Below are 14,332 nucleotides of genomic sequence, written 5' to 3'. Positions count from 1 at the left end.
TTTCGATTAACGATTAAGATTAGAAGGATCGTGTAAAATGAGAAAAGATCGTTTCGTAAAATTACTTTTCAACGTGATTTCTCCACCTCTATATTTAATCTTAGACCTCGAGAGCACGAACTACAGTGAAGTGATTTTCTTCGCAATCCGACAACATGGATCCTCGACGACAATTTTTATCGATTGTTATCGTCTCTTTTCTCGTTTTACATTGGAATATATCGTTTATCGTTGCGATTGTCCGAAAATGTGAAAAGAGTTCGTCCATTTATTTTTTCTTATTTTAATTTTATTCGATACAGTGGTTTTCAAATTTTCAGAAATCATCATTCTCTCGCGTAATTTATTTTAAGATTGACGTATCACGGTCGAAGATATGTGTTTGTTGTTGCAATTCGTTCAACAAATTGAAAACGATCTGTTAATTTACTTATTTATTTTTTTAATTCAATTTAATTTAATTCAATTCAATTGAACATTCTTTTCATTCGGCGATTTTCAAACTATAGGAATCATCATTCTCTGATCGATCATGATTCGCGATAGATGTTTGTTGATTTTGTTAATTAGAGTGAAATTCGAATTGGAATGAATGTAAAATTTGAAAACTATTAATAATCGCTGTAACCTGTTATCATTTAGTTCTCAATTGAAACGAATATCTTGTGCATAAGATTAACGGGATATTCTTCGATTAGTTCTCCTCTTGTTCCATAAACATTTCTCATTGCGACGATCTTTCCATAGAATGCGAGGAATACGGCAAACTGGTTTATGAAATTGAGGCTTCGCCTGTCCTTCGAATCGGAGCCGGTTCCAATGTTGTTTCCCGTTGTGCTATCGTCGAGACACCATTAATCGTTGGTGGTATTAAAGCTAAAATGGCCGAATTCCCTCATATGGTGAGTGAAAGTTCAAGAAAGAAAATAAATCAAATCGATTCAAAATTCGTTTTGTATTTTATTATCTTTGTCAGAAAAAAAAAATGACAAAAGATACAATTTCTTTTCGATAATTATCATACAATTATTTTTAATAATAATAATTTTAATAATAATAATGATAATAAACATAATAATAATTTACTTTATTTAATAATAATAATATTATTATTTGTAATATAATAATAATAATATAATTTTACGTATGCAATACACACAGAATATTGACGAAAAATTCATATATATATATATGGTTTTAAAAATTAATTAAAATTATTTTTTCTCGACTAATTATACTAATGTTTTTATTTTCTTTCTTTTTTTTTTTCTTTTAAGAAACCGACTCGGCTTGTAGTTTTATACATTTGAAAAAATCGAAATAGTTAGACCAAAAAGCTTTTGAAATGTATAATTGATTTATAAAATTATTTGGAAACTTTTGTACTAAGCCAATAATGATTATTAATTCTTTATTATTATTGCGATTAATTAAATCATTTTTTTATATCTGCAGGCTGTAATTGGATTTGGTAGGAACTTATCAGATGTGTCATGGTTATGCGGAGGAAGTATCATTTCGGAGAGATATATCCTAACCGCTGCTCACTGTTTGGAATCACGCGACAAGTATTATCATAGTCACGAGATAATGTATTTTCTAATTGGTTGGATTATGTACATACACTATCACACGAGTATCATATAACGTTATATCAAGAGAAAGAGAGAGAGAAAGAGAGAAAGAGAGAATGCAATTTTTTGTTCTTTTCTTCTTCTTTTTTTTTTTTTTTTATTCTCTCGACCTTTTACTCGGCAATAGTTAATGGTTATCTACAAAAAGAGATTAGTTAGAAATTAGCAAATGAAATATTAACTGAGAAAAATAGAATGATTAGAATTTAACGAAGTAATAAATCTGTCTTAATTAAGTGAGAATGATAGTATCGTAAAAAAAAGAAAAAAAAATAATAATTTTCTCTCTCTCTCTCTCTCTTTCTCTTTTATTCTCTCGCTTTGTTTAAAGTGAAACAGAGATAGAGAATGTGATATTAGAAGACTAATAATTAATATTACAATACTCATCATCCATATCACTAGTAGTCACTGATATCTCTGTTATTTCTCTACATTTGTTTCTGTGTTCGTGCGCGTCATTTTGCATGAAATTTTTCGAAAATTTTACCAACTCTTTCTTATTTTTTCTTATTAATTCGACTTTCATCTTTTATGTCATAGTGCGTTGCAAGAAAAAAATAGTCAATGTAAAGGTCATTACGCAACGTTACGGTACCTTGAACTCGAAACGCATACATGTTTCTGATCTATAATATATGCAAAATACATAGGCAATTATGAAAATAATAATGGTGTAATTAATCGATCATTGCTTGACTTTATAAAACTTTTATAATGGGTAATAGAAACTAGTCATTTTTTCTGTTTTCTTTTTGCTCTTTTTATAATTTTTTGTTCTGGAATTGTAACACTTTTCTATAAAACAATTTATTAAAAATTCGAACATTTAATTTTGCATGGTTCAATTAATTAATCATTTCTGACTCTGTCAGATCTTTTATTCTTTTTGAAATAATTTTTTTTCTTCTCGAACGCGATTATTTTCTTATGAAATAGTTCATTAAAAAATTCGAACATTTAATTTTGCACGGTTCAATTAATTAATCATTGTTGGATCTGTAAAATTTTTTTTATGGATAATATTCGCTTATATCTTTTTTTTTAAACAATTCTTTTTTCTTCACAAACGCAAGTTTTTTCTTATGAAATAATTTATCGAGAATTTACACTTTGCATGATACAATTAATTAATCATTGCTGAGCCAATTTTTTGGTGGACTATAATAGGATTTTTTTTTCTCTTTGAAATAATTTTTTTTTTTTCTTTAAAAACGCCTTATCGTTATTTTTTCCCCCCGTGAAATAATTTCTTAGAAATTCGAACGTATAAATTACAGTGGGCCGGCTGTAATGGTACGAGTTGGTATCACGAATTTAGAGATAAGAGAGGATAATTTCCAAGAGAGAAAAATAATACGTAGAACAAAGCATCCGGATTATCAATTGCCAGCTAAATATCACGACTTGGGTTTGATTGAATTGGATCATCCTTTGGAATTGAATTCAAACGTTAGGCCAGCCTGTCTTGAAACGAATTTCCAACCTCCAGAAAAACAAGTTATAGCAACTGGATTTGGTAAAACGTCTTACGGTTGGTGATGAATAATATTCAAAGTACCAATATACAAATCTCTGATGCAAGAACACGATATATCTAAAATTTTCAAAATAACGTTTATTCAACGCTTATGTTTTATTTTTAACGTCTTAACAAATGTTAAAATATTATATTTCTTCGATAGGAGATCTAGCAACGTTTTCATATTATTTAATTATCGAGAATTAAACAAGTTTGAACGTAGAATTCAATAAACGCTTTTGAAGTCAATATCTCACAAAGTTACTAACAAATTTTTACATGCATACACGAGTTAGAGATATACTTGCTTTCGTTTTAGATTGACAAGAAAAAAGGAGAAAAAAAAAGAAGGACACAAAGTAGTATGTTTGAAATGAAAAGTTTTATCAATGATCGGTCGTTGTAATCGTTTAGAGAGATTCTTTAATAAAACATAATATCTATATACCTGCGTATCGGACAATATATTATAATAATTGAAATAATTTTCATTTTCGTTCTTTCAGACGCGATGTCGACAAACAAGGATCTAATGAAAGTGCAATTAGATTATATAACCGAAGTATCTTGTAAAAAAAATTATCAATTCGATTTAGGTCGTCGTTATTTGCCTAAAGGATTCATACGAAATTTTCTTTGTGCCGGAATAATAGAGGGTGGTAAAGATACGTGTCAGGTAATTATGCTCAGCATAACGAGCAACGAATATTATAGAAATTAGTTTTCATTAATTAAAATAATTAAATAATTAGAAATTACTAATTACTTTCTAATTGATAAATATTATGTTAATTAAGAAAAAATAACAACTGATAGATAATATTTTTTACATACTTTTCACTCGTCGATCTTTTTTCTATTTTTATTTTTATTTTTATTTTTTTAGGGTGACAGTGGTGGACCATTGCAAAGAGTACTTGCCCGTCCTTACTGCACTTATAGCATCGTTGGAGTAACAAGTTTCGGAAAATTTTGTGCAATGAAAAATTCACCGGCTATATACACGCGTGTCAGTTCATATTTGGATTGGATCGAATCGATAGTATGGCCATAATTACGAATGATATTATGATAAACGTATGACAAAAGGAAACATAATTATTCGTTTTTACATTCTTTTTTTCATTTTTTATTTTTTATTCCTTTTATTTCTTTTCTTTTATTGCAAGAACTTCCTTGTAGCCTTCTTGTATTTAGCTTGTATTTACAAATTCGATTCCCATAATATAAGCATGCATACAAATAACGTTCGATAAAAATATATGTGTATATATATATATATGTTTGTGTATGTGTATGTATGTTTGTGTTTGCATGTGTATAATATATACAACAAAAAGAAAACATAATTATTTGTTCATAAAAATAAAAATAATATAATAATAATAATAATAATAATAATAATAATAATAATAATAAAATTAATTAATAACGATGATACAATCACGAGGTCGATGATTTATTGTAACGTAACGCAGATAACATAAATCTAAAGTAACAGAGCTGATTTTATATATATATATATCGTCCATTGTAGTTTAGTTTAAAGTATATATATATATAAAAAGAAAGAAAAAAAAAATAAAAAAAAAACAAAATAATAATAATAATAATAATAATAATAATAATAATAATAATAATAATAATAATAAAACAAAACCAAATAAAAACGAACAAATTCTAATATAGCCAATACGGCGTATGTGCGTATTCTCATACATGCACACGCTCGTTCATATAAGAAAAATGAAAAATGAATAATATGGATAGGATTAAAAAAAAATATGTTTGTTGTGTGTATCAGTGATGCATGTGTTTAACAACAATCTATTGGCAATGTTTTTTTTCTTTTTTCACTCTTCACGCTCCTCTTAGATGTTACATAATCGTCGATGTAACTTCATTACAGAGTTACATAAATAAAACTTGTACAAAAAGATCGATCTCATTGTGGTTATATTTTTATTAGAAATAATGCTAATTCGAACGTTATGTTAATGCTTACGTATGTATGTTTTTGCATATGTTATGTGTGTGTGTGTGTGTGTGTCTGTCTGTCTATGTATATTAATGGATATATGTAGGTATATATGTTTCTCATAAGCTCAATTATGCTTGGTAAAAGTTTTATCAAACCACGTTCCCAAAATGTTCACATTATACATACATTATTTACAATATATTATATATGTATATGTATATGTATATATATATATATGTATATATATATATAGTTAATGAGGATTATCAGTCTTACGGCTCTCATAAAATGGGGAGAAGAAAAAATAATATACAGATATTGATATATATATATATATGTGTGTCTGTATGTGTATATATATATATATATACACATACATACACACATATATATAAATAGATAGTTAAATGAAACGAAATTGTAGAATCTTTATATATATATATATACATATATCTGTATATATATATGTGTGTGTGTGTGTGTGTGTATAAACATGACGTTTCAAACGCATAGGAAAAACAACCGTAATTATTCGAAATAATGGTATCTTATGGGGTTGTATATATACATGTAAATCTAAAATCAAAGAAATATATATATATATATACATATATATATAAAGATTCAACAATTTCGTTTCCTTTAACATTTTCTCTTGTTTACGTCTGACATAATCAAATATGGTCGTAAAAAAAAAAAAGAAAAGAAAAATTGCTTCGAAAGCTCCGAATAATTAACATTCGTGAACGATATTATTTAACAGATTATATATGTATTAACGTCGGACTCTTTAAGTCGAAAATTAAAATTCGCAAATACATTGTTCGATTTGATTTGAAGTATCGTTCGATTTACAATCGTTGTTCGTTTAAAAAAACTATATATAATATAATCTTAACATTGTTCTATCGGTTATTAGTGAAAATCACATTATTTTGCAATGGCCATACCCATATACACATGTATGTATTTACTGCAAACAAATATACCAACACTTATCAACAACTTATTAAAAAATAGATAGATATATTTATATAAGTATAATCGAGCTTTTTAAAATTACGAATAAGTTAAGAGGACAGCTGATATTGAGAATTAGTTTTCGGGCGCATGAAAATATTATAAATGTATAATTCGAAAAAGTAACGTGGATTTTTTTTCTTTTTCTTTTTTCTTTTTTTTTCGTTTCTTTCTCGTCGATTCATTTGTTGGTACTTTTATTTCTCTTTTTCTTTTTTTTTTCGAACCGCCGCAAGAAAAAAAAATTTTTTCTTGGGCTTTTTAGTATATGCGATGTATACGAGAAACGGTAAAAAGAAAAAAAAAAAAAGAAAAAGATATTACTCTTATACAATACACGGGGCAGCGTACGCAAAGTGAATAACATTTCTTTAATAAATTATAAACTCGTCGTTTTTTGTATGTATGTATGTGTGTATATATATATATGTATGTATCGCGTATATGCTCGCCATTTTTTAAATAGCAAGTAGAATAAGAAGAAATATTATCTGGTATGTAATAAACGAAAAAAATATCCATCTAATTTGAACGTGGCCTTTTGAAACTATGATCGACCTATTTTTTCCTTTTAAAATGATATATATATATATAAATATAAATATAAATATATATATATATAATATATCGTATTAGATGGTTAGTTGATTAAAAAGAGAAATTATATATATATATCATAAAATTATTACGGAGAACGAATTATTATTATTTATCATTAAGAAATAAACAACGCAGAACGTAGAATTTAATTCGCTGATTAATCTACAACATTTAGAACAAAAAATATTAACAAGAAAGAAGAAGAAGAAGAAGAAGAAGAAGAAGAAGTAGAAAAATTAATCATCAAAATTATCTACGCAAAGAAGATTCTATGAATCTAATGAGCAAAATAATATGACTGTCAGTTTAATTTAAAAAAATATATATATATAAAAAGAAAAAGAATAAAAAAAAAATAGAAAAAAAAAAATAAAAAAAAAGAAAAAAAAATAGGGAAAAAAGAAATATATTGGAATAAGAACAGCAAAACGATATCCATCTAAGAAGATCCACTAAAACGATTTCTAAAGGTAAATAAACATTCTCTTAAAATGATCGCACACTTGATTACGCGTAATCGATTAATTGATATTCGCACTTGTCTCGACGATGCGTGGCACATTGTATTTTATATTATTTTCTGAATTAAAAAAAAAAAAAAAAGAAAAGAAAAGGAAAAGGAAAGAAAAAAGAAAATCTCGTTGAGCGTTGAACAAACTTCGAAATAAATATTCGAAGACGAGATCAACGAGCATTGTCCATTGCGTTCTATCGTATTATATAATAAGATTGAATAAAATAATATACGATTAACAAGTACCTATATCTATATGTATATACTTCCTAAAATAATAATCGTTAAGGAAGAACGATAACAAGTGGTAGGCAGTTTTGCTCGTTTTACTACTCGTTTAATGCTTTTTTTCTCTTTTCTTTTTCTTTTTTTTTTTGATTTTTATTTTTTGTCTTCTTTTTTTTTCCTCTCATCAGGACGAAAAAAGCGAGCGAGCGAGAGAGAGAGAGAGAGAGAGAGAGAGAGAGAGAGAGAGAGAGAGAAAAGAAAGAAAGAGAAAGAGAAAGAAAGAAAGAGTAGGAGAGATATATTAGAACAACACATAATTGCGCACGAGTTTCTTATATTCTATTATATTATATAAATCTGCACTTTTTTTAGGAACTTTGATATAAAATGTGTATATATATATATTATATTAAAGAAAGGATCCACCCTCTCTCTCTCTTTTTATCTCTCTCTCTCTCCCCCCCCCCTCTCTCTCTCTCTCTCTTTCTCTGTATTTTCTTTTTCATATTCAATTCAAACACTCGACGTTCTAATCGATTTGTCAAAAACAAAAAATAAAAATCGTATTGAACACAATATCAAATTATCATAGACAGTACACAGTAGGTCTTAATAATTGTAAGTAACGAAAAAGATTTTATCCGTTGAATCAAAAGAAAAAAAGAAATAAATAAATGAAATAAAATAAAAAATAAAAAAAAGGAAGATAGAAAAATAATAAAAAAGAGAAAAAGCGTCGGCGCGTTTATACTCGCCGAGATTAGACACCAGCGTCTTCTGGAATATGTCGTAGCCATATTTTTCTTCTCCTCTCTCTCTTTTTCTCACTCTCTCTTTTTCGTACGTATGTATGTGTGCGTGTGTGTGTGGATGCGCGTGTATGTGACGCGTTTTTTACGCTCTATTTAACTTTTACATTGATTCTATCTCTCTCTCTCTTTCGCTCTCTCTCTCGCTCTCTCTCTCTCTCTCTATTTCGTAGTCAATGAATGGACTCTTCCTCTTCGTTCTCTGAAAACAAAAATATTGATAACTAAAAGAAAACATTTAGCGTATTTGAGAGAAAACAAGAAAAAAAAAAAAAGGAAGGGAATATATTTTTGTGTCCTCAGACATAAGAATAAAAAATAATCGACAACATTAAAGAAACAAAAAAAAAAGATAAATAAATAAATAAATAAGAAAATAGACGTATACAAGAAAAACGGAAAAAGAAAGGAGACACACATAGAACGAAGAGGAGATTTTTTTTTACTTTTCTCTTTCTATTTTCACGAGTAATTTCTGTTTTCTTTTTTATTTAGTTTTTTATTCATTTTTTTTTCTCTCGATACATTCAATTTAAATCGCAACTATGATATGAGAACAATCCTTGATATTAATCCGTCTACACGTTAGACGAAAAGTAAGCTTCCAACAAAATAAATTAAAACCCAGCCGAGTTCTCACAATCATATATAGAAGATTTTTCTTTGTGAATAGAAATCGAAAGAGAAAAGTAAAAAAAAAAAAATATTTTTTCCCAATGGACGGAATTTGAAATTATATTATCAAAGTGATCACCGGTATGATTATTGGCAGAGAGAGTGAACAAAGGATGAAAAAAAAATATGCTAACGATAATAACAATAATAATAATAATAATAATAATAATAATAATAATAATAATAATAATAATAATAATAATAGTAATAGTAATAATAATAATAATAAAAACAATAATCAAAACCAAACGAACGAAGAAAAAAAAAACAATAGAAAAGAAATCCTGAATTTAAGAAAGAGATTTATAATTGCAATTGCAGTTATTGCAGTTTATGTCTGTCTGGTTCGTGCGATCTTCATGTAATCGACAAATTTCAATCTTTTTTCAACAGAAGATAGGTATGTATCTTTTTCTCTTTCTTCCTTTTTCTCTTCCATCCTTTCTCTCTCTCTATTTCTCTTTTTCTTTCTCTCTCTGTCTTGTGAGTTTCGTGCTCCATTGTAAACGTTAATCTCGAAATTCCGGACAGCACAGTTGCCTTTCCGCTTTACAATACGCCTTGTTCGTCCACGAGATATCGAGGTCGTTCGTTTCGAATCTCTTTCACTTTTACATTTTTCCTCTCTCTCTCTCTCTCTCTCTCTCTCTTGTGTGTGCATGTGTGTGTGTGTATGTGTGTGTGTATACAAGTATATATTTATATATACATATATATACATATATATTGTTATCTTTCATATTATTTTTTCTTTATCCTGTAACTCTATTGTCTCTCTCTCTCTCTTCCTTTCTCTAACGATAGAGTCAATATATATATACATACATACATACATACATACATACACACACGCACACACATATATATCTTGTAATAGTAGCTTTTCGAAAGATAACACGTACATGTATATATATATATATATATATATATATATATATAATATATATTATAACGTGTAGATGTAATTGTAGTAGTAGTAGAAATAGTAGTAGTAATGTAGTAGTAGAAGAATAGTAGTATAACTCAAGCGATACATGCTTAAAGCAAGATATACATGTAATGCTTCTTTAAATCCTTTTCTTCATCTTCCTCTCTCTCTCTCTCTCTCTATCTGTATCTTTCTCTCTCTCTTTTTCTCTTTTTGTATGTATATGTATATATATATGTATGTATGTGTGTATATATACATACATATACATATGCACACGTACAAAATATAAGTCTCATTGACGCGTAAAAAATTTCATTGAGGAACCAAGAATTACAATCACGTCGCATATATTTATATGTTATATGTATATTTATATATACATACATATGTCCGTATATATGAACGTACGTATGTACATACGTACGTGTAATAAGCGATATAATTAATTAATTAACATATCGTCTCAAATTATTTTCGCACTAGTCATTCGTTTTTATATCCCTGCCGACGAGATGTACATTTAATAAATATGTACGTATATGTTTGTGTATATATATATATATATATATATATATATATATATATATATATAAAGGGTGATGACTCGTGGTATTTATATTTACATATTATATATATATATTTATTATATATATATTTATTTTAGTTGAGTAATTTCATCAAAATAGTTGATGCAAAAGCGTTTGAAATCAGCCCTCTTTTTTTTCTGTTTTTTTTTTGTATTTTTTTTTAAAGCACCTGGCAAAAAATTTACAATCTCTTCTTCTTCTTCTTCCTTTTTTTTTTTCTTTTACTTCTTCTTATCCACTTAATTTTCTTTTTTTAATTTGACATGCATGCATGCACGTGTGAATGTATCTGTGTGTATGTTTGTGCGTGTGTGTATTATTTTTCCTTTTTTATCTTATTTATTTCTTTTTGAACATGTTCGCTAGTAAAGGTGTCTCTTGTTCAAGGTCGGTCACTTGCTTGAGAAACAACACACTTCAATAAGAATAACGCGTGCGAACTAAAAAGTAATATGTACACGCATGTACATATATATGCGTGTGTATATATACATATATATATATATACACATTATTTTTATGTATGTGAATATATATACACTTTATTTCTACGCATAAAAGCAGCACTTTTTTTTCTTTTTGCTCTAACAGATCTCTCTCTCTCTCTCTCTCTCTCTCTCTCTCTCTCTCTCTCTCTCTCTCTTTCTTTCACTCTCTTTCTCTCTCAAGGTCAACAATAATACCTTGCTATATTTACATATACACCATCATAATCGTTACGTTAAAACACGAATAATTGGCACATCAAAGCAATGGGATTATTCAACAGGACATCGCGTGTCATTATGCGTGGAAGTTCAAAACGAATCTCGACGTTGCTTCATTTTTTTTCATCTTCATTTTTTTTATCACTGAAACATATGTGTGTGTGTATATATATATGTGTGTGTATATATATACACACACACGCGCGTGTATCTCTCGACTCCCTTCTTTCTTTGATTTTCGAAGAAAAACGTAAATGTTATATTTTAATTCTATAATTCTTATTATATATAGGTACGTATCTCACGATAGGATATCGTCGGTTAGATATAAAGAAGGAAGGTCATAAGCAAAGACTTAGAAGAGAAGGATGGAAGAAAGAGATTAAAAATTAAAGGATAGCGTGAAATAAAGTCAACGTGATAGAAAATATATACAGATATAAATATATATATATATATAAACATATACACATATATATTTATACACATATATATATATATTATATCAAAGGGTGATAAACGACGAGAACAACGAGATTTGTTTCACACGAATCGACTCACCAGAAGGATTTTGCTTTTGTAATTAAAAATTTATCTCCCTTTTCTTCAGGCAGGTTACAGGAACGGAAGGAAACAAGAAAAATAAAAAAAAGAAAAAAGAAAAAAGAAAATTAGGAGAAGAAAGAGGAAGGCGATGATGGATATATATACATATATATATATATATGTGTGTATATATATATAGATATATATATCGAGAAGAAAGCACACGTGACGATGGCCGGACTTAGCAAACAAGTAGTAGTATGCGGAACTTGTTTCAACGGATCGGACGACGGACTATGTCCGATCATTTGCCGAGCTTACTCTCCTACAGCTAATTAATTCTGATTTCTGATTATCTCCAGTGGTAAATGATGCTGTCCCCCAATCCCCGCTGCACTTGCTATCTGTAAACACACATATCGAATTAATTTTATTAATTAGAATAAATTTATTGGTTAAATAACAAAGTTTCAATGGCCAATAGTGTATCAAAATATTTTTATACTCTGATAATTACTAAATATTATATAATATTATATATATATATATATAAAATACAATTATCAAAATTTATATAATATATATATTATATAATATTATGTAATTATATTAGTATGAATATTATTACGGTAATTCTATATAGTATTACATTATATTAATCATTATTACATCCTACTATGTATATATATATATATATATATACAATTATTATTATAAAATATAATCAACATATGATGTAATAAATAAATTTGTATACACAAGTACACCCACTCAAGCGCATACTCGAGCACGTACAAAAACAATCTATATATAAATTATATTTCTTTTACGAAAAATAATTTTACGACGATGCATTTCGAAAAGAAAAAAATGAAAGAGAGAGGCAGAAAGAAAAAGAGAGAAAGAGAAAAAGGGAGGGAAAAAAAAGCAAAGGTGCATCCAAGATGGAAAGAGATGAAGTGCAATAAGGACGAGGCACTCGAGTGAAGATTACTTCGAACGACCCACGCGTCTAGACGTCTTAAACTTTTTACGGTGGTCGCACGAGGCGTGGTATATGATGCGAATGTTCTGCAGTTGCTCCGCATACTCCTGTATATACATATATATATATACATATGTATGTACGTATGTATGTATGTATGCACGTATGTATGTATGTATGTATGTATGTATGTATGATCCAGTGCCACCACTTTTCAACCACGCCTCACGACCAATACATAAACATACACACACATACGTACAGATATATACATAAACACATACACTGTTATATCCTGGATATACTTCGTCCTCGATATCCCTGATACGTCCGGACGTACGTACGTACATACATCTATTACATACATAAGTTTATTTTGTATTCTTTTCTCGATCTTATTTTACAATACGTATATAAGATGAATACAAATTTTAAATTCTTTCGATCAATTTTTATTTTTTATAATTCTCTTGTATCATTTATAAAAAAGATATATATATATATATATGTATGTGCGTGTGATATGTATGTATATATAGAAAAAAAAAAAAAATCGGAGCTTCAGAACGACGATGATTCAATTTTGATTTTCTATTCTGTTTATAAAGAAGAAAAATAAAAAAAGAAAGAAGGAAAGACGATACAATGTATCGAACTTTCAAGACGTTCGAGAATAATTTTGAAAATAGGACGTGTAGACCTAAAACAGAAGTATACATTTTCTCGATATTCGTGAAAAGAAAAAGAGGATAGTCATAATTAAATAAAAGATATATATACATTACGACGGACGGGCATTTCGAAAAAAAATATTTTTCGATCACGTATCAACAATATCTCCATAAGAAAAATATACACATACACATACGCATACGCGATTTAATACATACACACATACACCGTCGTATTATTATCCGAGCTAATATAAACTCGCGAAATAAAATCGAAAGTCTTTCTTTTCTTGCAATGACGTTTTACACAGAAGAGAAGAAAACAAGGAGTAGAAGGGGAGGAGAAGGAGGAAGAGAAAGAAAGTTACTGTTACGTTAAAAATGCACAACGATAGCAACAATAAAAAAATTGTAAAGTAGGTTAACGCGTTTCGGCGGGTTAACATTTCGCAATCGCAATGCCATCGAATTTTCGAGTTAAGAATCCAAATTGAGTTCGTACTAAACTATCTACGTTCAACCTATATTCGCAAGGTTTAACGCCTGAGGCGAGTCGAGTAAGATGTCAAGGGTAAGAAAAATCACACGGTGTACATTTTGATCAGTATATATATGTATGTATTTATGTATGTATGTATGTATGTATGTATGTATGATGTTTAGAATGTTAGTGTCCAACGTCGCATTAAAACGTTTCCTAGATTCGTTCAGGAAGACTGGCAGTAGGCCAAGGATCTCCTTTTAACGTATTCATCACTGAAACTAGTTTATATCTGGAACAGTTCCTTTCAACAAATTATTATTAAGGAATTATTAATGTTATTAAGAAAATCACTTGTCAAATTACATAGCGCGTAAAGTTTTCATGGTAATTATTATATATGAAATAATACAAAAGCCAGATCCGAATTTTTTCACGTAA

General features: G+C 28.2%; 2 protein-coding genes across 4 annotated transcripts in view; one reads left to right on the top strand and one right to left on the bottom strand.

The window, feature by feature from the left end:
• The first annotated feature begins 119 nt into the window (after positions 1-119).
• On the top strand, positions 120-4,582 carry LOC127064617 (serine protease snake-like). The gene is made up of 6 exons (XM_050995939.1): positions 120-258; positions 748-902; positions 1,456-1,568; positions 2,915-3,168; positions 3,663-3,832; positions 4,043-4,582. Exons 1-6 carry the CDS (start codon positions 156-158, stop codon positions 4,208-4,210), a joined length of 963 nt encoding a protein of 320 aa, XP_050851896.1. The 5' UTR covers positions 120-155; the 3' UTR covers positions 4,211-4,582.
• LOC127064618 (protein phosphatase 1 regulatory subunit 3B) overlaps positions 4,255-14,332 on the bottom strand; it is a 49,306-nt gene continuing 39,228 nt past the window's right edge. For all 3 annotated transcript variants that reach the window (XM_050995942.1, XM_050995940.1, XM_050995941.1), the window contains exon 5: positions 4,255-12,158. The gene's annotated coding sequence lies outside the window, so the exon portion shown is untranslated. The remainder of the gene's footprint in view (positions 12,159-14,332) is intronic.

This window comes from Vespula vulgaris, chromosome 6, assembly GCF_905475345.1.
Source record: "Vespula vulgaris chromosome 6, iyVesVulg1.1, whole genome shotgun sequence".
Lineage (NCBI taxonomy): Eukaryota > Metazoa > Arthropoda > Insecta > Hymenoptera > Vespidae > Vespula > Vespula vulgaris.
This window is presented reverse-complemented; position numbering and strand designations above follow the sequence as displayed.

What these genes read in the sequence shown, in the direction of transcription:
- LOC127064617 (XM_050995939.1), top strand. Translation starts at nt 156, where the DNA reads ATGGATCCTCGACGACAATTTTTATCGATTGTTATCGTCTCTTTTCTC. An exon ending in TGTCCGAAAATGTGAAAAGA is followed by an intron (nt 259 to 747) that starts GTTCGTCCATTT and finishes ATCTTTCCATAG; the next exon opens with AATGCGAGGAATACGGCAAA. An exon ending in ATTTGGTAAAACGTCTTACG is followed by an intron (nt 3,169 to 3,662) that starts GTTGGTGATGAA and finishes TCGTTCTTTCAG; the next exon opens with ACGCGATGTCGACAAACAAG.